This window comes from Lagenorhynchus albirostris, chromosome 13 (genome assembly GCF_949774975.1).
Source record: "Lagenorhynchus albirostris chromosome 13, mLagAlb1.1, whole genome shotgun sequence".
In the NCBI taxonomy this organism is placed as follows: Eukaryota; Metazoa; Chordata; class Mammalia; order Artiodactyla; family Delphinidae; genus Lagenorhynchus; species Lagenorhynchus albirostris.
Genome location: NC_083107.1, coordinates 53678011 through 53704571, shown reverse-complemented (window position 1 = coordinate 53704571; position 26561 = coordinate 53678011). Strand labels below are relative to the sequence as shown.

General features: G+C 33.7%; 1 protein-coding gene across 4 annotated transcripts in view; it reads left to right on the top strand.

Moving 5' to 3' along the window:
- PPM1B (protein phosphatase, Mg2+/Mn2+ dependent 1B) overlaps window positions 1–13154 on the top strand; it is an 80364-nt gene extending 67210 nt beyond the window's left edge. For 3 of the 4 annotated variants that reach the window (XM_060168946.1, XM_060168945.1, XM_060168943.1), the window contains 2 exons: window positions 288–345; window positions 9504–10556. In XM_060168946.1, coding sequence (XP_060024929.1) covers window positions 288–345; window positions 9504–9809 — 364 coding nt within the window. In that variant the 3' untranslated portion in view covers window positions 9810–10556. Of the gene's footprint in view, window positions 1–287; window positions 346–9503; window positions 10557–11400 lie in introns of those variants that run through there. The other variant, XM_060168944.1, reaches the window with a different exon arrangement.
- Window positions 13155–26561: the final 13407 nt, after the last annotated feature.

Genomic DNA, 26561 nt, shown 5'->3' with positions numbered 1-26561 from the left:
TCTTATACTAGAGAAGAACTCTAAAATTTCATCGAGAAGAGATTTTCTTTTCAAGGCATTATTTATTATACTGTTTGAGGATGAAGGTCCTTCTTTCCTTGGTAAATGAGAACAAATGGATTGTGCAGGATCAAGTTCTGAGTGAAATGCAGATATTATGTTCTTGGCAGGTATTTAATGAAGCAATTAATTTTTGAGTGTAGTTAAGATATGAAGTATTATTTAAAATACTCAGAAGCTTAACAACTGTATGTAATTTAATAAAACTAAAGCATATTTCTTTTTAGGCGCAATGTTATTGAAGCTGTTTATAGTAGGCTGAATCCACATAGAGAAAGTGATGGGGTAAGCTTTATTTTATTTCTTAAGTATTTTAAATAATTTTATAATACAAATACTGGAAATTATGACTGCTTTTCGTTTTAAGGAGTCAGTTAAAATTAAAGGAAATATATTGAAGTGGAAGGTAGAGATAAAGTTCTGTTTTGTAGATAGGTTTGTTTTCATTTAATGGGCATCAAATACCTTTTTGTGTGGGCTGTACTTACTTCTTCCCTGTATGTCTGCCTTTCCTTCTCTTTCTCCCTTAAATATTAATTTTGAGGCAAACAAAGAATGTGCTTTTAAATATGTCAATTTCTCCTCCAGCAGGCTGTTAGCATCACTGGAAGTTAGCAATAGTGATGTTATTATTTTAAAGAGTAGACCTTTACCTTTCAGTGCCCCTTTGTGCCCAGTTGAAGACCTGAGGATAATTCATTTTTAACATTCTTGTTGTGCTGTGGGTATATCTGTTGAACTGGGATAACCATTTTGTTGTATCCTGCTGTGCTTCATCAGAGCAAAACTCTTTGTCCCTTTACCTTCCTTAGAAATACTGATCAGCTGCTCCTGTGTAAGTTTTTTGTTTTATTTTAATACTAGTACGAGCAGGCAAAACAGTGTCCTTTTTAAAAAAACTGCCCTAAATTTCAAAGTCAGTAATTCAACTAACTGTCTTCTCATAGACAAGTTATGAGTTTTCAATCAGAGACAGATTATGAGTTTTCAAGTTTTTGGGCATCTAAAAATGAACAACTTAATTTTAACATGTATGCTTCAGAGATTTAAGGGAGCCAAACATAGTAATGAAACTTGTTGAGAAGAAATAGACTCACCCTCCAAGTCTCTAGCTCCTCTTGGCAGGTCTTGAGAGAGACATCAGCCACTGGTAGAAATTATGTATCATCTCAATTGCATTGTTTTCCAGGGTTCATTATTGTACAGCAATATCATATAATTTCTTTTTTCTTAACAATAAAAGTTATACTGATAAAAAGGGTAATTTTTATAATTAATGCATTTTAGTTAGTTGAATAAATGATACTATATATTGCTAATAACAGAATTTATACCTTGGCCTGGAGCAGTGATTCTGAGACTCTTTTGTGGCACGTCCCTTAAAGTATTAAGAATTGTATACAAAGATGTGGAAATTAAAAATAAAGATATGTCATGTGATGCATTTGAAGAACCCTAAACCAAACAAGTGAGGATAGGATGTTGATACAACTAAAAAGATGGTAGTAATTGGGAGGTAGAGTAAAGAGAGTCTTACCTCTTCAGCTAGATTATAGGTTCCACACAGCACCCATCACCAGGTTTGGAGGAAATGAGACCTCAAATAGTTATTGATTCATTATTAGCCATGTAAGTACTCCTGTTCCCTCATGTGTTTGAAAATGCAACCCCAGTGTGTAATCTGAAAAAATTATTTCATAATATACTTGCTGGATTTCTTGGTCTCTCAAGAACATTGGCAGCTTTTACTCCAAAAAAAAAAAGTTTGTAACCCAGAATTTCTGTTTAACATCTACCAAGGATGAATTTTAAACTTTTTTAAAAAATAGAAAATACTTATTATACATAGTAGCTATATAAACAGTGAATAAATAGGCAACAGAACCATGAAACTCAGAAGAGATGCTCAGGATATAAAACTGGCCTTAAAGACCATTATTATTTGACTGTAAATTAAGGGGATGTATAGTTAATCACCTTTATATATAAGCTTTCTAAGACTAAACACTGACAATCCACCGTGTAATGAATTGATATGGGAGGAGACTATGAAACAAGGCATGGTCCCCCATCCCTACTCTCAATGCACCTGGCAGTGTAGATATAAACATACAAATTAATTAATAAAAGGGTTTCACATCATTTACTAAAGGATAAAAAGAAATGACAAAATATAGAATGTGATTAATTGCCATGTGAATTGTACAGTAATTGCTTGGGAAGTCAGATTTTCAGAGAAAAGATTGGTTTTGAAGAATGGTTTGAATGGCAGAAAGTAAAGGAGGAGGATGATAGTTCACATGGATGGTCAAGGCAAGAACAAAGTTTAAGCTATCTTTGAAAGAGAGGACATCGTTTTGGCTAGAGCAGAGAATTGCTATGGTGAAAAATAAGAATTCAGGATGCCAGAAGTATTTGTGAAGAGACTGGACACACCTTTTGAACTTTGTATTTTAGAGTGTAGAGCCACCCTGTGTTTGCAGCATAAGAATGACAGACTCAAAGGAGTATCTGGTATTTTAATCTGTTAGAAACATATGCAGTATTAGATTAAAGAGATGCTGGAAGTCAAGTAGTTGTGAAATGATCACAGAGATGATAAGTATAAACTCATCATTAGTAGATAGATGTGTGGATTAGAGAAACTTCCTTGTTTACTGTAAAAACTCACTTTTGCAGCCCAGAATCCTATTTTGGGAAACATTACTTTACCCTTTCAGAATAATCACAACCTTAGAAAAATGTTGAACCATAATCACAAGTAGAAGAAATGTACTAAAGAGTACAAAAGAAACAGAAAACTGAAGAACTTATAGAGGTTTGATTAAATTCTTAGCTCTTAACTTTACCTACGATAGCAGTGAGTTAGACACAGAAGTGCTCCATAAATGCTTCTCAGCTTGGTTAGATCCGTGCCATGCGGAAGATGCTGCCAGGAAGTACACAGTGGCAGGGGCTGATGTAGTTAACTTGCAGAATGGGAAAGACAGAGGTATGGTAGAAATACAGAGGAGGAGAGAGTTGGGAGGTGTTATTTTTTTAAATAACAAAAATAATTTTTTATTCAGATATTTTTTAAAAAATGAATGCTCATCAGAGTAAATCAGAGATTAGATTCCTAAAATGTCTACTTTATGTCCAAGATAGAATTGTTCTGCTGTGAATGCCTATAAGTAGTACCATTAGAAATAGGGATTTATTCATTTTTCTTATATTAAAAAAATCTTTTGATTAATAAAAGTATTTTTAAAAGCTCAGTTGGATATAAGTCAAAGTAAATCATTTAAAATATATTCAGAAAGTTCATTATTTAGGGGACTCTTCTTAAGTTGCTTTACTAAATTTTTGTATTTTAGTTCAACTTTCTGGAATATGTTCAGTCTTCTTAATATAAGCAATACTGATATTTTCCCAGCTTTAAAATCAAAATCTGTAGAAAAGAGTTAAGCATGAATTCTTAATAAAGGGGTTCGTGAATCCCCCAAAAGTTTTTGCAAATGTATTTATGTGTGTGCATACACATTATTTAATGATTTAGAGTAAGTCTGTGGTTTTCATTAGTTCCTCAGAGGAGTCTGTGACTCCCAAAAGAATAATCACCCAGAGGATCAGAAAAAGTAAAACTGCATTTTGCTTTAAGTTGTTATATAAGGTAGGGCTCTGGAATCCCCCCTCCCCCGACTGCCCTTCTTTTAAAATGCTAGTTAGCTTGTTTTTAATTGAAGAATAGTTGATTTACAGTGTTGGGTTAGTTTTAGGTGTACAGCAAAGTGATACACAGTTTTCTGTTTTGTTTATGTATTTACATATATATATTCTTTTTCAGATTCTTTTCCGTTATAGGGTATTATAAGATATTGAATATAGTTCCCTATGCTATACAGTAAGTCCTTGTTTATCTAAAAAAATGCTAGTCTGGTTTTATTACTAGAATTTAAATTCTTTGGGATCTGGGACTTCATCTGATTTGTTTATGGCTATATCACAGCACCTACAGCAGTGCTGAGCTCTCTCACCTGACATACACTGAGAGCTCAATAAATACTAGTTAAGTTAGAAATATTTCTGTTTCTTTCTTTCTAGTAGTTTGCAAGACTATCTTTTTTTTTTTTTACATCTTTATTGGAATGTAATTGCTTTACAGTATTGTGGTAGCTTCTTCTGTATAACAAAGTGAATCACCTGTATGTACCCATATATCCCTATATCCCCTCCTTCTTGAGCCTCCCTCCCACTCTCCCTATTCCACCCCTCTAGGTGGTCACAAAGCACCTAGCTGATGTCCCTGTGCTATGCAGCTGCTTCCCACTAGCTATCTATTTTACATTTGGTAGTGTATATATGGCTAAGACTATCTTTAAGTCATGTATTTTAAAAAATAATATGAGGTTACTAATTAGAAGGAAAGTTTATTTTTTGAGCTTTATATTTTCCATGCCAAAAGGTTCACTTCTTCCCTCAATGGAGACTTAAGATGCTTTTGAATCAGTATACCACTGATCAGGTAGCTATGTAAGTTGATGATTTTCCAATGATAAAGGGGGAACTTGTATTTACCCAACTCCTACTTGTGCTAAGTCATATCTATATATCTATATCTAAATATTAGTTATAGGTAATCTCCTCAACACCCTTCTCTTACAGAGAAGACTAAGAATTGGTGCAGAGTAGCTTGCCCAGGTTGCAAAGCTAGATAAATCGAGTAGCCAGAATTTGAATCTAACTCAGAATGACTCCAAAAACTATTCCCTTTACACCTTTCCATGCAGCCTTTCTAAGATATTTAGAGATTACATATGTGTCTGTACCCCCACCTCTGTCTGTTGTGCAAGAAAAATCATTTCCCGTTCTTTAGTGAATCTCATGTTTAATAGTCTTAAAATACTCTGTTTTTTGATGAGGAATATTTTATAAACTTGTTGAGACTAAGTAGTGAAGCCCAGTGTCTTATTAGTTATTTTTCATTTAAATACTCATTTTTATTCTAACTAAAAAAACATTTTAAGGCATTTGGATTTTGAGAAGGGGAGGGAAGACAGGACAAAAGCCCCCCAAAATCTCCCTGTTCTGTTTTCACATTATTAAGTTTTATATACAGTCTTCTTTTTAATTTTATTTCAAATAGATCAATTATATTTTTATATCACAGTTTTAGGATTTTGTGAATACTAGGTTTTTTGTAAATTGTTTCTTGTTTACTTTTTCACTTGTCAAAGCATTTTTATGGAGAAGACCTACCTACACTGTTTGAAAATGCACTAATTTTAGTCACTATTTTTTTTTTATTCTTTTTTTTTTTATTCTTTTTTTTTTTTTTTTTGCGGTACGCGGGCCTCTCACTGTTGTGGCCTCTCCCGTTGCGGAGCACAGGCTCCCGAGGCGCAGGCTCAGCAGCCATGGCTCACGGGCCCAGCCGCTCCGCGGCATGTGAGATCTTCCCGGACCGGGGCACGAACCTGTGTCCCCTGCATCGGCAGGCGGACTCTCAACCACTGCGCCACCAGGGAAGCCCTAGTCACTATTTTTTAAGGTGTCATTTGACATACCACTTCTTGTAGCTATTTGGTCTTGACCATTTAAGTGACTTTTTAAAATTATTTCAGATTGATTGAAGTTTACATGATCCTTGAAGATAACATAATTTATTAGATTCTTTATTAGTCACTGTTAATTGTATCTCATGAAGTCATATTTGAGAATCTTCTAAAAATTATTTTTAACCTGATAAGCAGGGCATGGGACTCCAAAAAACATAGTAAATATACTAGCATTCTTCACTTTCTCTCCACTGTTTTAGCTAATCATTTGAAGAATTTCACTAATGACAACTATTTTTTAAAAATTGCTGCAAATAAATATTAGCTAGTTAAATTCCATTTAAAAAAATTTTCCCCTCTTCTCTTTGCCCTCTGCTTGATGTATCCATATTCCTGTGTCTTATTTGGTGTAAGGCAGTGTTTTCATAATGAGAAATTTGATTCTCAAGCTGTGTAAGTCTACATGACAGTAAAACCTTAAAAACAAAATCTGAGGGAAAAGTCCTAAATTCCCATTTCTGTAATTGCCTTAAATTTATTTTGCAGAATAATTTAAACCATCCCATCTAATATGATTTTTTTGTCCTATAATTTTATTAATTTTTCTGTGACAAGGAAATGCATTATAGACTTCAATATGAAATAATTTGTGGTCCAGTTCTACAATAATTTTAACCAATATTTATTTAGTAAGTGTCTATTTATATGAGGCACTTAGTATGCAAAAACTGTTACCATAGTGTATTCAAAAGAACATTCAGAGGGACATTGATGTTAATTACACCTGTACAGAAATCTGAGTTCTGTCACTTACTAGCATTGTTACCCTGACAAATAACTTAAATCTTTCTGAGCCTTAGTTTCTTCACTTATAAAAACTAGAGTTGCAGTATCTATTACGTAGGGTACCTGTAAGGATTAAATGAGATTATGTATATAAAGTTCTTAGCCACAGGCATTAATTTTCCTTCTCTAGGTGGTAGGGAGGATACAGAAAGGAATCGAAATTATCTTTATCTCAGAGATTTTACAGAGATTTGGAGAGACTTGTGAACAGTTGCAAGGTGGAATTAATTGCTGTGGTAAATCTATAAACGTGATGTGCTTTGTGTGTGAATTCAGGTAAAGAAGGTGCAGCTAAACAATAGATTCCTTTTCTGATATTAATGAGAATCCATGAGAGAGTTGTGTAACATTATTTTGAGGAATCAAATGAAATGGCTGGGGAAGAGGTTTCACCCATCCATTGTCTATCTAGCACAAAAAGAAACTGTAATTTGCTATAATATAAAATGACTTAAATGTGGTCATTAACTCAAATTCTTTTCAATTGGCCATTGTAAATCCATCCCTACTTAATTTACAGTTTGGGTTTTAATGTGTTTTTTATAAAGCAACTACTTTTCTCTCCCCAACTACCACTATTACAGCAATTCACAGAAACAGATGATTACTGTAATAATAAATGTGTCAGATGGAGAGTGAGATACATCCAAATACAACAACCTTTGATCCAACCGTATCAATAAGCTCAAAGAAGTAAGACAGTTTATCAGTGGTTCTCAACCTTTGCCGTGTATCAGAATCACCTATCAGGCTTTAAGAAAATCACCCCAACCCACTGAATATGAATATCATGGGATGGAGCTTTGGCATCTGTATAATTTTGAAAATTCTACAGGTGATTCTGATGTAAAACCAAGGTTGAGCTCTCTATGTGTAACTGTCCACTTGAAGCAGATTTTGTTTGTATCCTAGGGAGTTGTCAAAGGGAGTTGTTGGTTTGAGGGGTTTTTATTTGGAGGGCAGAGAGGAGTCTTATGCCCTTCATTAAAAGTTCTTTGTGATATACTCTCAAATAGAAAATTTCCTTTTGGTAGACCTGATTAAAGACTGATAAGGTTTACGACTAGCAAGCATTTATCTCATTGTTCCATCTTAACCTTTCCTGAGTAGATTCAAATGAGAAACTTTATTTAGGGAAATAACATTTATTTAGTACAGAAGGAAAGGTAAGGGGGGAAGAAAGAGAAAAATCTTAACAGAGAGCACACTTCATTATGTTCTCTCCACACAATAAATTTTGCAAATTAAAAAAAGTTATTTTGATAGTTAATATGCTTGATGTAGAAAATTGGAGAATTCAAAGAAAAATAAAGCTTCTGAAACTTCACTACCCATTATTATCATTTTTATATTGCTGTATTTCCTTTCTTCCCAGACATTTTACATAATAATATCCTAAAAAATATGGACAGAACACACATATACCTACACATAAAACATATGTTATACACAGTATCACCTCTTGCTTTTTGCCACAGGGGCGATTTAAAAAAAAAATTCCAGTGCTCTGATTTTTCTAATAAACATTGCCATTTATTATGTGGTTATAGTAGTATTATCTTTGTTGTAGAATTATAGAGTAACAGCCTCCAAAGATGGTTAAGAGTTTGTAACAGATCATCTATATCAGTAACCTTTTTGTATTTTATTTTCCCAACACTTTATGATGAAAACTTCCAAACATATAGAAAAATTGAAATAATAAAGTGAACACCTGTACACCTTCTACCTAGACTCATGTTTTAACATTTTACCGTATTTGCTTTCTCTCTCTCTATGTATACGTAGATGACTTTTTTTTTTTGGACTGAACCTTTGACAGCAAATTGCAGATATAATATTTTAGCTGTAAATATTTTGGCATGCAGCTCTTGAGAATGAGGACATTTTTCTGTATACATAACCATAACATTATTATTATACCTAAGAAAATTGATAATAAATTTAATATTATCTAATATTGAGTCCAAATTTTCCCAGTTGCCCATAGAATGACTGTTATAATTGTTACATGGTCTAGTCCAGTTGTTACCAATCAAGCACATTAAGCAAGCCTTTAATGAAGCTCCCAATTTTTTTTCCCATTAACACTGAACATGAAGAGTCTAAGCCAGCTTTTTATAGGATGTCCTACATTCTGGATCATATGATTGTTTCCTTGTGGTGCCCTTTCACGTGATTCCCTGTTTTCCTGTAAATTGGGACTTAGCTTTATTAGAGTCATATTAAACATTTTCGGCAAGAACACAGGACATAACTTTGTACTCCCTAACGCATCACATCAGGAGTCACATATTACAAGGTTGACTTGCTTTTAGTCTGTCAGCATATCAGTATGATCAGCTTGGATATTAGAGCTTGTTCTGTAAACAAGATTAAGTAGCTACTATTGTAGAAACCTGTAGGTTTTACAAAATTCAATAAAATATAAAAGAATTGAGTAGTTTACTATTCATATCTTATTATAATGATTAAAATGACTGTCTATTTTAATCTAGAGATGTTTTTAGTAAAATATTTAAAGACAAAAAGTAAATAGAAATTTTATCCACAGAAGCTTTACAATTCCCGCAAAATCTAGTTTAAATTTATATAATTTTACATTTTGTATCTCCTCTCCTTCCTGTCATTTAGCAGAAATGAAGAATCTAATGGCTTGCTTTTCTGTCCTTTCCTATTGCTTTAAACACTAATTTCCTTTTGTACTAAATAATTATATCCAATTATTGTTTTTTTAATTAAGTAAGCCAGTTTTAGGAGATGCTTGTGTTGGTGTTGAATTTTAATAGCCAAGTAAATTTCAGATTAAGCTTCAAATATCGATATGAAATAAAACATAAACTAGTTCATGATCATTTGCTAAAAATTACTTGAGATATTTCAATTGGAAATTTTGTTAATTGACACAAGTAACACTTGATACTTATTTAACGAAATGTTCTCGTTCTTAGACTATATTACTCATGGTAGAGAAATGAGTGTTTTGCTGTGATATGTTATGAAATACATGTGATATCCTAGTTTGTCTACTGACACTGGGGTCTTGAATCTTAAAAAAAGGCCTCCGATGAAGCAGAGGAAAGTGGATCACAGGGGAAATTGGTGGAAGCTCTCAGGCAAATGAGAATTAATCATAGGGGAAACTACCGACAACTTCTGGAGGAGATGCTGACTAGTTACAGGCTAGCTAAAGTAGAGGGAGAAGAAAACCCTGCTGAACAAGCTGCTACAGCTACTTCTTCGAACAGTGATGCTGGAAACCCAGTGACAATGCAGGAAAGCCATACCGAATCAAAAAGTGATCTTGCTGAATTAGACAGCTGTACTGAAGATGCAGGGACAAAGATGAGTGGTGAAAAACTATGACTTTACTTTGTGGTAATATTTTTGTGATCTTTGATTTGATGGTTTTTACTTAGGAAGTATAATGTATGCATTTATATAACCGTTTTGTTATTTGAATCTTGGTAAACTAGTTTTATTATAGTCATATAGCCTTGTTTTTTAAGAAGGCCTTTGCATACATCTTTATCAGATAGTTTAAAATTGGCTATTTAGAGTACTTTGAATTTAATAAAATTATATGTCATTTCATATTGTATGCCAGAAGTGAGGCTACCAGTTATTAAAGTCAGTAGTTAAATTCATACTCGATAGGATTAGAGATTACCAATTAGCAAGATTACTTTACGTTGTGGAAGAACTTGTTAATGTAGAATTATACTGCTTCACGTATTAGTACACTCATAGTTAGCTTTGTAATAAATTTATGTTTTCTTTAGTAATTTTAGTTCTTCAAAGAATGGCAGATGCTGGCCTGTAATTTCTTTTTTCAAGGATGATAATTTGTGTGTTCTTTGACTTGTTTATATTTTACATCTCTGTAGTTTTATTTTTTAGTAGTTCTGAGGTACTGGATGTGTGGTTATTTTTCCTTTCTCTGTATTCTTTATGAGACATAATTTTTGAAAAACCTATGTATTATTCATACAGCTTTGGTTTGTATATTCTGTATAGCCTAACTACATACATCAAAATGTATGTCAACCAAGTGTTTAGAATGAAATTATAAGTGTTTAAGTCCAAATAAAGCATGTGATGTGGAATAACCTATGCATGTTGTACTTATTTTTAAATTAATTTTTTGAAAACAACCAGGTTTGGTATATTGGAAAAATACTCATTCGAATTTCATTTGTATGTATATAAAATTTAGAAAACTTTGGCTAGGTGCGGTTTTCATTAATTAAAAGGAAAAAATTTTTGAGAAGTCTTGCTTACTCAAAGTAAATCTATTCTGTTTTTTATCCCCTTTTTGTGATACAAAATATTAATCTTTGGACAGTATGGACACATGTAGACATGTCAGAAAATTGCCGTGATGAGCTTTTTAAAGATTGTAAGACTGTGAGTTTTGCTATAAGTATTCATCAGATATAAATGCAAGAATTATAAGATATTTTAAATAGTGGCACATATGAGTTTCACTTTTGCTAAAATGAATTTTTAAAATACAGATGACTCAGTCACATGGGAAAGTATTTTTAAAAACAATTATTTTGTGTATGTAGAACATTTTAACTTATCTTTTTCATGTTTTATATTTATCATATGTCTAAAGTTGCTTAAGGTACAGTTGAAACTTTGGAATCTTCGGATGTAGCTGTTGTTTTTTTGATCTATTTTTCCAATGCCAGAATATTTTTAAGTGGTTTGAGAAAGAGGAAGGCATTTGGTGGAAAGGGGAGAAAAAACCCAACCAGTTATCTATGTTAGGTAGATCCATGTGTGTATACACACAATAAACAGTACACACACCTCTATGTAAAAATTACCTTTTCAAACAAAGAAAGGAAGGTAACTTGTTCATCTAATTTTGTTTTCTTTTGAAGTTCAATCCAACCTGGAAGTGGTGTAGGTAAATAATAATAATATTCTTCCTTTTCTCTTCCTGTAGGGTGCTGGAGATCTAGAAGACCCATGGTAGCCTTATAAGCCTTCTAAAATGCTTTTGATTCTGAAAATTGGGGGAAAAAAACTTTTAATCACAATTTTCTTCAGTACAAGGGAAAAAATATTCTTGTGGATTCCCAGCGTTTTGTGATATGAGCAGAAAATCATTAGCATTTCCCATCATTTGTTCATATTTGTGTTTTCTGGTAATTGCCACTTGTAGCATTGCCTGTACTACAGTATTTTTTGCCAACCTCAGGCATACTGGTTACATCTATATTGAACTTTTGACCCTAGAAACCAATGGAGTTATTTCACCACAAATAACGAATATGCCTGAGGTGCATGGGAATATAGTTAGCTGTACTCTGAAGATACATTATGTGTTTTTTTTTTTTTTTAAACAAGACACACAACATATAAGCATGTAAGAGTAAAGAATTGTATGAGATGTTCCTTTTTTCAGTTCACCAAGTTGGAAGCCTTTTGCAGCTCTGTGACTTAAAATTTCATTTGAGCAATTTACTATAGGATTTATATTTATTATTAATTGTTATTTAATTTTTTTCCAATTTTACCTGTATTACCAAACTGGGTTCTCCAATAATGTCCAAATTGTAATGTTGCCTGCTTCAAGATAAAGTGTATTTGGCAATAATATTATAAACCTTTACAAATTTTATGCATGTACCTACCACATCCTTCAACTCTCACTAGAAAAACCTCTTGAAACCAAATGGATTAATTTATGGCTATTTATAATTTGCTTTGACATCTCACTGCTGCAAATTTTTTTAAATGAGATTTGCCTTTATAATGTAAATTGTGATTTTTGTTTTACATGTGGGTTTCTATAGTTTTAATTTTTCAGCTTTTAAGATACAACAAGTTTTGTGTAATTTGGTATAATTTTTTAATTGTTTACGTTATTTTAAAAGCTCAGAATATCACTGAAATGACTATAAATACATTTAAAATTATCTATTTTAGATCTAAGGAAATATTACAGAGATATTTTCATGGGTTCAGTAACCTTTCATTTTATAACATTGGGCACGGTACGGAGTGGCTGTCACATAAGGTACTTGAAGATTATTAGTTTAATTCTATTTTTACAATAACCTTGAATCCTTGAATTCTTTTGAGTTTTGCATGTAGCCAGTTAATGCTGAACATGAAGAGTGAAATATTTATCTAAAAGAAGCTATTGGGGTAGGAGAAGCAATGAATGTATCCATTTGTACATGGTTTACATGTTGTGGATGCTTTGTAAACATTTTCTATCTGTTTAAATTGTGTTTCAGCAGGATATAATTGCCCTTGTGTGTAGTTAAAATGAGTCATCATCTGGTCCTGTGTGAAATGGAATTCATGGTATTTTCTGTAACATTTTCCTGAAGCTGTTTCTGGAGAGCCACACATTTGAATACAGCTTTCTTGATCATTTGATTTATTGTGCACCTGATTTTTGGTCTAAAAAGGAATTATTGCCACAACATATTTTATTTATTCTTTAGATTTTAGCCTTGTAAGTTGAAGTGCTTTACATGATAATGTTAAAAGCTGTTTGTCCCTTGACTGGGTTTGGGGGGTTGTTAAAAGCTAGGGAATGAAGAATGCAAAATGGTTTGTTGTTCAAACTGTCCACTCTGATCCAACCCTGTACTGATAGTACCTTTCCAGTATGATATTGTGATGTTTCATACAATGCAGTGAACATAACCAACTTGTTACCTAAATAAAGAATTGATAAAAACAGTGTGACATATTACTATTTCATATGATACTTAAAAATAAAAGTCCAGTTTTGAATGTTATTTTAAACATTTTATATAGTTAGAATATTTATTGTGAAAAATTTCATACAGAACCATGTAGGTGAATTATAATTCTAAGTAAGAATTAACCAAACGCTAAAGGACAATACTAAGTAACCCCTTATCCACTCCAAAAACATTTTTTATACTACTTTAAAAAATCTTTCTTAGGGGGTTTGGTGGCCCTGGAAATATAAATAATGTGTGAGTTAGCAAAAGAAAAGCCCATATTCAATACTTATTAATCTGAATTCCCTAGTCTAGCTGTTCTCAACCATTTTGGTATCAGGACCCATTTATATTTCTAAAAATTCAAGATCCCAAAGAACTTTTGCTTTTGTGGGTTATATCTGTTGATATTTATCGTATTAGAAGTTAAAACCAAGAAATTTTACATCACCTGTTAACATAAATAGCATTGTTTTATGAAAATAATTATTTTGTAAACTGTGAAAAGTAGCACTGGTTTTCATTTTTGTAAATCCTTTAATGTTGTACTGGATTCTCCTATCTGCTTCTGCATTCAATTTGTTGCAGTGTGGCACTGTGTTCGAAGTATATGAAGAAATCTGGCCTCACACAAATATGTATTGAAAGAGAGTATTTTAATAGCTTCAGATAATTGTGGATATTCCTCTTTGATACATTATCAAAACTTCGGAATGGGTAGTTTCTTGAAGGTTAGTTGCAGTGTGAAATCTGAAACTTTATCAATCAGTTTTGTTCTCTGTTACATTAAAATCCATTTGATCTGTCTTGCAGTGTGAATAGTAGATCTTTGACTTTTGCGTGATTTTATAATATCATGCATTGGTCATTTGGAAAATACTGGTTCATTGAATTATGCAGTTCTTTAGAACATTGACATCTTATTATGCTGTGTTTATAATGTTAATATAACTGATCTCATCAGAAAAATCTTTTAAGTATTAGAAAGCTGTCAAGCTCACAGTGATGGATACAGATTTTTCAAAATTCTAGCTTTCATTTGAAAGGGGAAATTTTATCATTGGCAACAAATATTGTCAGTTGTTTTCCTTAAGTGACAGGGCTTTCTTCATTCATTTCAGAGAAAATGTCTGCTGAACAACCATAGTCTGTGAGTCATTCTTTTAAGTAAAAACAGTTTTCATGAAAAGTGGCTACTAGTTCAGCACACATCTCAAATAATCACATAAGAGACAGCCATCACACTTCAGCATGCTATATAGCCAGTACTTCTCATTTCATCATATAGGATATTAAAAAGATGTGTACTCAAGGGTAGAGGTGTAATGAAATTTTTACTGCTAAAGAACATTGTTAACTGGAATTGACTAGTTTGATGCTACTTTTTTGGTTCATGCTGGGGTGCCTATAGTTTTGCCCACCATTTCTTTTGCACAGTCAGTGCAAATGTCAGTACTTTGAAAAAGAATAAGTATTAGTATTATTAAAATAGTTTTGATTTCTTGGACCTCCTTGAAAGGTTCTCTGGGACCCCCAGACCTTCAGAGTTGCTGCCTCATCCTTTTGGACAACTTGACAATGTCATTTATTCTAAATATTAGTGTCATAGTAAGTGAATCTTAAGACATACAGATCTGACATAAAATTTACTTGGGGGAGAGAGGTGGTGTTTATATGTTTACTGTTACACTGATACTTAGCAAGATAAACAAGGTGGAGGCTTTAATATTATGTTGTTTTTTTTTCTCCCAGAAAATTCCTATGATGGGTTTCAACTTGGAAAATTTATGACTTAAGATTGTTTAACAGTAGAGTTTGGTTTTTGTATGGCTTATATTTGAATTATTTAAATCTTTTAAAAGGTCTTCAATTATTGTAGATTTATGTTATTTCTTTGAGAAGGTCTCACTAAAATATTGAATTTTTAAATTCATATTTTAAATAAAATCATTTCACCATGACTGAGATGTCATTTCAGGTGGGCCAGATAAAGACAGGACTTTTCTTTTTTAATGGTGATTAAGTGGGTCAGGGTTTTATGCTGAATTTTTTTTGTTGTTAGATTTAAAAATTTTCTGAACATTCAACAAGGTTGGGGAAAGTTAACCATGGAAGTGTTTTTTTTTAAAAGCACTCTTGGGAATTTCCTGGGGGTCCAGTGGTTAAGACTCTGCACTTCCACTTAAGGGGGCATGGGTTTGATCCCTGGTTAGGGCGGACAAAAAAGAAAAAGCACTCAATTTCTGTTACACATTTCTTGCCCAGTTATGAGGCATGGTAATTATATTTACTTAAGATACTTATTACTTGACTTTTTGGTTTTAAGTGTGTTTGGATAGCGAAGAATGACTGCAACTCTCTTTTCTCCCTAAGCCAGGTTTATTCTCAGATGTGTAGGATTCAGTCGGGTCTTGTCTTTTCATGGTCTGTCAAGCAATTTATGTTGCTTGAGTTAAACTGAGTTTTTATTCAACTTCAGTCATTGAAGTTAACCTGAAGATGTCCACTGTATTTCTTTTGCTAGCCAAATCTTATCCTTCTCCAGAATTTAGATTGCATTTTTAAATGACATCTCGTATTTATACTTCTTCTTCCAAATTGCCTTTATTTGTATTTTGAAATTAGTCTGGTTTGATAAGGGAAAGCATTTGATAAAGATTTTAGGACACATTCTGTTTTGGGTAGCTAAATAGTATTATTGAAAAAATACCATGTGATTTTCACATATTAAAACAATGCACAGGGCTTCCCTGGTAGCGCAGTGGTGGAGAGTCCGCCTGCCGATGCAGGGGACACGGGTTCGTGCCCTGGTCCGGGAGGGTCCCATATGTGGACCCGTGAGCCATGGCCGCTGAGACTGGGCATCGGAGGCTGTGCTCTGCAACGGGAGAGGCCACAGCAGTGAGAGGCCCGCGTACCGCAAAAGAAAACAAACAAAAAAACAATGCACAATGTGCGTAAAATCTGTAAGATAGTCAAAAGCTAGTATAATCATTAAGACTAGAATTTAAGTTATTTCAAAGCAATCCTGAGAGTTACTTGCTTTTGCAAATAAATTATTAGGTTCACATTATAACAATTTGCATTGTCTTTTTGTTTTTGTTTTTTATGGCCACACCATGTGGTTTACAAGATCTCAGTTCCCTGACCAGGGATTGAACCTGGGCCCACAGCAGTGAAAGTACCAAGTCCTAACCACTGGACTGCCAGGGAATTCCTATGCATTGTCATTTTTTTATGCTCAATTGCTGTGTAAGATTTTTTTTTTTCTATTCAACTTTGGGGATTATTCTGTAAACCTTAATGAAAATGATAAGCGTTTATTTTTGCCCATTGTTCTGGTGACTTATGGATGTTACATTGTAATTGGAAGTAAAACAGTGTAGCTACTAATACAGAGTAAGTTGCTTTTCAGGCCGCATCACTACTGATTCTCGCTTCTTGCTGGCTTTCCTGGCAATGGTATCTTCTCTCCCTTATTTTCTTTTTTAAAATTAATTAATTAATTATTGGCTGTGTCGGGTCTTCGTTGCTACGCACGGGCTTTCTCTAGTTGCAGCAAGCGGGAGCTACTCTTCGTTGTGGTGCGCAGGCTTCTCATTGCAGTGGCTTCTCTTGTTGTGGAGCACGGGCTCTAGGCACGCAGGCTCAGTAGTTGTGGCTTGTAGGCTCTAGAGCGCAGGCTCAGTAGTTGTGGCACACGGGCTTAGTTGCTCCACGGCATGCGGGATCTTCCGAGACCATGGATTGAACCCATGTCCCCTGCATTGGCAGGTGGATTCTTAACCACTGCACCACCAGGGAAGTCCCGCATATTTACATTTTAAACTGTAGACTGGTATCACATGCATCACTCTGACCTCCTTCCTTCGTCCAATAAGGTTGGACCAGTAAAAGTGCCCTGGCATGCTCTGTTGGAGCTTAAGGCAAAAGGAAAATTAAGTAATAATTGTCACTTTAAATTTTTTGATATTTCGTGCGTCATGGTTTTTGCATTCATTTTGATTCTTGTAACTGTTGGCATTAAAATATTTATCTTGATTACCGAATTTAGGCACCTCTTATATTTTGTCTTCAAGGCAAGTGCCTCACTTGTATCACCTTAGCCCCAACTGATAAACATGTTAATTCTTGGGCCTTTGAAGTGACTGTCTCTAGACAGTTTTCCTGTTTAAAGGCAGACATTACCACAGAGGAATAACTCTCCCTACTAGTCCTCTTTAGCATAGATCAATTTTTTTTTTTTGAGGCACTTAGAGAAATGAGGGAAAGGCCGGTATAAGAATAGAATCCTGTGCTCTAGAAGTGGCTAGTTGCTACTGACTTTGCTTCCTTAGGCGGTGAGCCATCTTCTTATAGTTTGAAAACGTAATGCTGAGGGAAATAGCAAGTTCCAAAAGGATGTCATTTATGGAAAAGCTTAAATCTCCAAAATATATTTCTAAGTGAACTTTTTTTTTAATATTTTAGTATCTTTGAAATTGAGAAGTGTCTTAAGTCAATGGCATCTTACAATTGCCATTGGCTAGGGAGCTCTCATGGCATAGTTGCACCAACTTGTCATAACTTCATATTTTAATTTCATAATTAGGTTTTGTCAAAGTCTAAGTCTTAAAAACCTCTGTTACAATAAGTATAAAATAATCCTAAGTGTTATTAAAGCATTGTTTCATTGTTTAATTGGCAACATTTTTTCTTAGTTTTACATAAAGGAATGGTGTGTAAAATAATGAAATCGTAAAGTTGATGAAGTATGGTACATAATTTATAGACACATAATATGTATAAAACATGCATGGGAAAAATACACATTAATTTAGGACAGTAGTTACTTCAGAAGCATTGGGAAGTGTGAGAGTTTTATTTTCTCCTCCCTCAAAAATAAAGTTATAAAAATGTTAACATCTGTTAAATCTGAGTAGTAAGTAAGGGTGTCTTACATTCTTTTATGTAATTTTCTGTATGTTTGAATTTTTAATAAAATTTTGAATTAAAAAGTAAAATACAGAAACTAAATGAATTCAGTTGTTCTGGGTTGCCTTCCAGGAAGCAGGCACCAATTTATAATCCCAACAGTATACAACAATGATGCTCATGTTTTATGCTTTCTTGCCAGTATTGCACATTGCCAATCTTGTGGGTAAAATATTGTTATTTGTGATTTTCTTGATTTAATTCTCAATTATTTGATTACTAGTGAGATTGAATTTTTTTCTCATTTTTTTGGTAATTGTATGTCTTTTATCAAAGCTTGTTCACATAAGTTGCTTATTTTCTATTAACACATTGATCATTTTTTATTGATTTGTGAGAGCTCTTTATGTATTTAGGAAATTAGCCATTATTGTTACATATGTCACAAATTATTTTCCTGAGTTCACCAGTTGCCTTTCAGTACTGTTTGTTTGTGTGTTTGTTTGTTTAAATAAGGATGTCAAGGCATGGATGGGACCAAACAAAACACATCTAACTGATACTGAAACCTCCTAATTCCTGAAAAGCTACAAGCTCAATGACAGGATTTTTCCCCAGAAAATCTTATATCATGCTACTCTGTGTCCGTGCTTTTTCTTACACAATAACTTTTTGTTCCTATGCCAGCTTTTCCTGTAGGCAGAATAAAGGCTTTCTAATCACTGTGATTGGAGAGTCACTAGAGAGAGCTAAGATGCTGTCATCTGAAGAGTACTGGATAGTTCTCCTTGGTCAAAAATAATTATCTTTTATTCTCCATATGCTGTTTTAAGAATAGAGTGGGGTGTATTTTTTGTTTTACTTTTTAAAAAAAATTGAAGGAAAATTTACATGAAGTAAACTGCAAAGATGTTCAATTTGATGAGTTTTGAGAAGTGTCTCTTGATTTTTACATTGAATAGTGTTAGAATTGTATCATTTTCTTTAACAGTTTGAACCTTCAGTTGTATACTTAGACAGCCTTTTCACCTTCTGAGTAAGTATTTACATATATTTTCTTTTACGATTTTGACCTTTTTATTGTAAATATATAATACAAATAGAACTTACTTGGAGTATTACTATAGTGCAAAAACCTAATGTAATATTTTCCATTATTCCCTCAGTAGCTAATACATAAACCAGTCTTTTTTGTTTGTTTGTTTTCCGATTGTCTCTTTTTTTTTTTTTTAGTTCTTACAGTTTTTTTATTGAGGTATGATTGACATATAACCTTATATTAGTTTCAGGTGTACAACATAATGATTCAATATTTGTATATATTGCAAAATGATCACCAAAATAACTCTAGTTAACATCTGTCTGCATATATAATTACAATTTTTTCTAACGATAAGGACTTTTAAAATTTACTCTTTGCAACTTTCAAATAGACAATACAGTATTATTAACTATAATCACCCTCCTGTACATTACATCCTCATGACTTTTTTTTTTTAACATCTTTATTGGAGTATAATTCCTTTACAATGGTGTGTTAGTTTCTGCTGTATAACAAAGTGAATCAGCTATACATATACATATATCCCCATATCTCCTCCCTCTTGCGTCTCCCTCCCACCCTCCCTGTCCCACCCCTTTAGGTGGACACACAGAACCAAGCTGATCTCCCTGTGCTATGCGGCTGCTTCCCACTAGCTAGCTATTTTACATTTGGTAGTGTATATATGTCCATGCCACTGTCATACAGAGTGAAGTAAGTCAGAAAGAGAGAAACAAATACCGTATGCTGACAGATATATATGGAATCTAAAAAAATGTTTAAAAGGTTCTTAGATTATATTTTTAATTCATACCTTCTTAGTAGACAGCTGACTTAATCACTTACAAAAACCATTTCAATTTCTATCATTTCCACCAGATGGCAGTCTTGGGCACATCCACTTGTAAACCTGTTGAGAACTTTGGTGACAAGAAAGGCAGTGGCTGGCAGACCTTACAAGGCCTTAAAATTACAGGAACAAAAAGGTTTTTTGTAAACATGAAAGACAAACGAACCCAACATTATGTAATTATAGTATTTATACTGCTGTTAACCTTTAATCTTACAGCCCATTCATTAATGGAGGCAGAGAAGAGCATCGCTGCACCCTTCAAAATCATATTTTGCTCTGTCCACGTGTTAATTACCTGTGGCTTCTTGGCAGTACTTTTGCTTTTATTCCAGAGACTTTCATGGTTAAGGGCAGGCTTTAATAAAAGTCATTATTGTTTCCCTTCTAAAAGCACCATTTAAATCAGAAGTTACTGGATTTCTAAATGTTTATGTAAGAGCATCTTGTGACTGATTTTATGGCGCCCAGATCTCATCTGAAATATGAGGTACAGTGTTTATAGTTAATGTAAAGGGAAATAGGTTTGTAAGTGGCTTATTCTACATGAATACAAATCTTAATAACCCCCCTAAATTAGACACTTTTTAGCTTAACTTTGATGACTTCAAAGACCTGCCTTTAGGAATATAGAAGGTAGTGAATTTCTTGATCAGGCAAGGAATTGGCTCAAGTATTTTCTCATAGATGCTTTTTCCAGTGGCCAAAAGAGAGTCCTTTTGGACAACAATACATCATCTAGGTAAGCTCCCCTTTTGTACCTTTTATTACAATTCCATTTGCTAATTTACTTATTTTATATTTCTTATTGTGTTATGAATGAACTGTTTTTCTTCCAATATATTTTTAATTCATACCTTCTTGGTATAATCAGGGAGTAGTAATTGACTGACTGAACAGTAACTATATACATTCCCTTTCTGAGAGATTTTATTTCCACTCTGAGATTGAAAGGTACGAAAAAGTATAAGAACAAAAAGAACAGGTTCGGTCCTTATGCAGAATGGTATGCCAAGGTTAATTCTTGCTTTTCCAAAGAAAATTGATGTAAATATTCTAGGAGGTAATATAGAAAAAATGTTGACAGACAGTAAATAATTTCTTTTAGGGTAAATCATGAAAAAGTTTCCTTTTTAAATCCCTGATGATTCTAGGATATAGTTATGTGGAACAGCAAATTTCTTTCATGTATTACATGGATTTATTCATGTTTTGTGTGATCTCTGAGAATGAATGTTGAAATGGTCTTAAGGGAATCTCAGCTATGCAGTAATTATGCCTAGAGCTTTTGTGTAGTGTACCAAGACATACCTTTAACGAAGACAAGTTGAAATCAGTTAGAATTAGGTTCATGCCACATATTTTCAAATAGTTATGGGTAATCTAAATTATATAGATAAAGCCATAAGTTAAATACAGCTGGAAGATTGGCTATGTAAAATTATCTTTGAAAAGGAAGCAGTTCCCTTCTAAGAACCCATGTTTGTATATATTTATATAATATTTTTTAGGGCTCTTGGCTTTTTCAGGGTGGGACACACATGAATCTGGCAGTTAAGACAGTGTTCCCTATTATAGTATAACAGCGTATACAGTACGCTAGTCAAATGTCTTTCACAATCAAAAGTTTACACGTCAATGCTGGCTGCTTTAACACTTGGGAAAATTTCACTATTAGAAAGCAACACACTCACAAATGTTTGTCAATTTGAGAGAGAAATTGTGGCCCATAAAACAACTCTGAATGTTTTGTAGTTTTACATCCTCAAAAGTTTTAACATAGTAGTTCTGAAGAATTGTCATTTGTGTATTCTTCAAAGAGAGTAATTTTATAACTGGACAGATCTTTAAATACATATTTATGAAATCTCAAAGTTGGAAAATCCCTGACTACCAAATGGGCCGCTGATCCAATTCTCCGGGGACCAGAATCTACCTCCATTTTGGGGGCAGCTCTGCCTGTCCTGGTTGGTTCTGTTTCTTCCTATCATTTGTCTTATGAACCCCTTGGGGCCAAGCATTTAACCATGGCTGTTATGATGACTCCCAGTATCTTCTCTTTTCTGTCACCAGTTACTTCACTGATACATTGCGGCTTCAATTGGCTTTACCATTCAAACCCCAATTCTGCAAAGGCTCTAGTTTTCTGTATCTTAAAGTATACAACCCAGAACTGAACATTTATAGGTAGTAGAACTGTTATCTTTTGTTCTAGTTAATGCTCTTCTGTTCTTCTATTTAACATTCAAATACTGAACTAGCTTTTCTGACACCCACATGAAACTGTTTCAGTCTCTGAGGTTAATTATTTTTACAGATGTTAATAGTCTTTCCCCATCCTACACTTGTGCAGTTGGTGTTTTGTTTAACCTGCTTTGCAGGACCTTCATTTATTCTAAGTTTTCTTGTGTTAGATTTATTAACCTTTTGAAATATTTTTGAATTCATCTAAGATATATATGCTATCTTATTCTTTTTGGTCACTCCAAAGTTTGATAGGTAAACACTCAATATTGAATGAAACAAGTCTGAGGACAGTGGCCTGAGAAACTTCTCTTTGATGTGATACAAATTGCCCAGTCTATTAATCAGCACCCATTAGGTAAGAATTTCAGCAATTTACTGATTCATCTATCAGCCCGTTTCTCTCCAAGTTTGTCTATAAGAATATCATGGGATCTTACATTCCTTTCTGAAGTCCTGCATTTCCCAAATGTTAGTCAAGTAACTGCCCCCAAAAGTTCATGAAGTTAAGTCAAACCTGTTGGTACGTAGTGAACAATGTTCTCTTCCAAAAGGCTTAAAAAACATTATCATTATAAATAAGGATCTATTCTAGGGCCTTTCCTGGCCCTAGAAGTTGTCCCCATTTTTTACCTCTTCCAAAACTTGGAACGGCATTTACCCTTTCTGATATTGTGGCCAACACCCACTCCACACTTCTGTATAACTACAGTGGGCCACCCAGAAATATTCCCAGATTTTCAGTATCGTTTCCTTGTTTTCCATTAGCATAAAATAGGAAATCGAGTTCTTATTGGCCCTATCACTTGTGTGTAATTCAACTTATTTGGAATTTTCATTTTGACCCGATTCCTGTAGGCCCATGCAAATTTAGGTGTTTATTTTTACTTGCGGTGTTTCTTATATCATTTATGAGTTTTTGAGATTCTGAACTTGTTACATTTCTTCCTGTGTAAACTTGTGGTTCTTGTTTTTGTTTTGTTGTTTTACTTCTTTTAGGTACATCTCTCTTTTAATTCTTATGTATATGATTCTTCAATTTAAAAAGTATTTAAAAAAATAACCCTGATGCACTTAAAAAAAAAAATCAAATCTACAAACTTGGCCTACAGCCTGAGGCCAAGTGTAGCATGTGGACTGGACAGAAAAGAACAGTGCCACGTCCAGAAGATGCTATTCACATCACAGACATTGGGTGCTCTTCTATACAACTTCCTAGCAAGTGGCAGGAAGGTGTTCTTACGAATAAAATTAATATAGTTATATTACAACAAATATCTGTCAGGTGGGAAGTAAGGTGACTTGAGAAAGGAGTCCTTTTTAGAGAGTTTTTTTTTTTTTTTTAATTTATCAAGGATGCCACATGGGCCAGCAGCAGCACTGGAGCCTGGTATTTATTCTAGGAAAGGAGATGATGTAGCCTCTCTCTTTACATTCTTCCCTACCTATATTATATCCTCTTTCCATTAAAAAAAAAGGGAAAAGGTAGCACTGTAGGAGTGTGGCAGAGGAACTGAGGAGCATATAGGTGATTGTAAAGGACCAACTTTGGCTTTCTAGCCTTGAGTTCAGACTTCTTGGAAGAGCCTCTCTGTGATACACTCTGGCCACCTTTTTTTTCACTTGTTTTTCTTGACTTTTTTGATTACTAGGGCTCCAAAAATAGCAAGTAAGAAAGAAGATATTAGAATGGAAGAAAATGCCCCAGTTGTAGACAGCTTTATAAATTTCTGCAGGTATATGAATTATATATAATGTATATATAGGTAGTATATTTCTTGGCACACAGTTCTGTGTACATGCTATACTTCAATAAAAATTTATTTAAAAAAAGAAACTTGGCTGGTGCAGTAAACTTCCTATATATTTATTTTTATTTATGTGAAGGTTTTGTTTGTTAATGGAAGACATGAAAATATTGAGTAGATGTGATGGGTATGCTTTAGATAGTATGAACTGAAATATAGATTATGTGTTTTGTGAAAAACTCAGGGAAGTGGGAGGTAGAGGGCAGCCTTCAAAAAATAGGCAGCATTTTAATCAGGGTAAGCTAAACTGATATAACAAACAGAACCAAACCTGTAATGGTTCAAAAAATAGGTTATTTCGTGCTCATGTATAGACCAAGTTGAGTGTTCCAGGTAAGTGGCTTCTTTCTTCCATGTAGTGATTCAAGTCTAAGACTTTTTCCATCTTGTGGCTATATCATCACCCAGGGCCTTGCTATCTGTATCCAACCAGCAGAAGAGGAAAGTGAGCAAGGAAAAGGTACACCTGCTTCTTACAAGTCTCATTAAACTTAAGGGGCATTGAAATCATACAAGACATATATTTTCTGACCACAATGGAATTAACCTAGACATCAATAAAAGAAAAATAAGAACAACACACTTAAATAATCAATATGCCTAAGAATAAATTGTAAGGGAAATTAGAAAATATCTTGGCTAGAATGAAAATGAAAATCACAACATATCAAAATTTGTGGGCTACAGCTATGACAGTATTTAGAGGGAAATTTATAGCTTGAAACACGTATTAGAAAGAATGTAGGGTCTCTAGCTAATTAAATTTTACTTTCCAAATTAAGTAACTACAAGTGCAAGAAAAGAAGAAAGAAGAATAAGAACAGAAATCAGTGAAATAGGAAACAAAAAAGAAAAATCAGAAGCTGGCTCTTTGAAAATATCGATGAAATTGATAAACTTCTAACCAGACTGATCCGGAAAAAAAATTATCAATATCAGAAATGAAAGGGGAAATCAACTATATACTCCAATAAAGATTTTTAAAAAAGGAAACGAAAGGGGAGATACCAGCATGGGTCCTACAGACATTAACAGAAAAAGGGAATATTATGAAATATTTTATGCCCATGAAATTGATACCATAGAGGAAACATTTGAAAGTTAATCAGTGTAATTCCACCCTGGGAGTGAAAAAAGAAAAACCATATCTCATTACATTCAGAAAAAGCATTTGACAAAATTCAAGACCCATTCCTGGTAGAAATTCTCAGCAACCTACAAATAAAAGGGAACTTGCTCAGCCTGATAGAGGGTAACTATGTAATACCTAAACCTAATACCATAGTTAACGGTAAAAGACTAAATACTTTCCCTCTAATACACCAAACAAGGCAAGAACGTCTGATCTCACCACTTGTATTCAATACTGACTGGAGGTTTTAGCCAGTGCAACAAGACTAAAAAAAAAAAAACAAGACAAAACAAACAAAACATACAAATTGGAAAGAAAGATACATAAAACTATTTGCAGATGACATGATTGTGTAAGTAGAAAATGATAAGCTATAAGTAAGATACAACTCAAGCTTAGCCAAGGTCACAGGATACAATGTCAATGTTCCAAAATATATTTCTATATATACTAGGAACAAACAATTGAAATGAAAAAATAATGCCATAGCATCAAAAACCATGAAATACTTGGAGATAAATTCCATGAAGTATGTGCAAGACCTGAACACAGAAAACTACAAACCATTTTTTTTTTTTTTTTTTTTTTTTTGCGGTACGCGGGCCTCTCACTGTTGTGGCCTCTCCCGTTGCGGAGCACAGGCTCCGTACGCGCAGGCTTAGCGGCCAAGGCTCACGGGCCCAGCCGCTCCGCAGCATGTGGGATCCTCCCGGACCGGGGCACGAACCCGCGTCCCCTGCATCGGCAGGCGGACTCTCAGCCACTGCGCCACCAGGGAAGCCCTACAAACCATTTTGAGAGAAGACCTAAATAAACGGAGAGATACCACATTATTGGATGAAAGTTTTAATATGGTTAAGATGTCAAAGCCAAATTGATTTATAGATTAAATGAAACCCTAATCAAAATGCTTAGCCATTTATTTGGTAGAATTTAACAAGCTGATTCTAAAATTTATATCTAAATGCAATTGGATCTCAAATAGTCAAAACAACTTTAATAAAGGATTAAATTGGAGGATTTATAATGCCTGATTGCAAGAATTACTCTAAAGCTACAGTAATTAAGATAATGTGCTTTTGGAATCAGTGTGTGTGTGTGTATATATATATATATATATATATATAGACACATATACATATGTGTGTGTGTGTATATATATAATCTGTGGAACACAATAGTCTAAAACTAGATACTGTAACTATGTAACACCTATATGGTCACTTGATTTTTCACAAAGCTGACAGTAATTTGGAGACAGGAAAGTCTCTTCCACAAATAGTTCTGGAATAAACACATACCTATATATTTTTTAAAATCAACTTTTATCCCCTTATGTCACACAAAAATTAACTTGAATCACAGACTTAACTGTGAGAACTAAAACTTCTAGATGAAAACATTGGAGG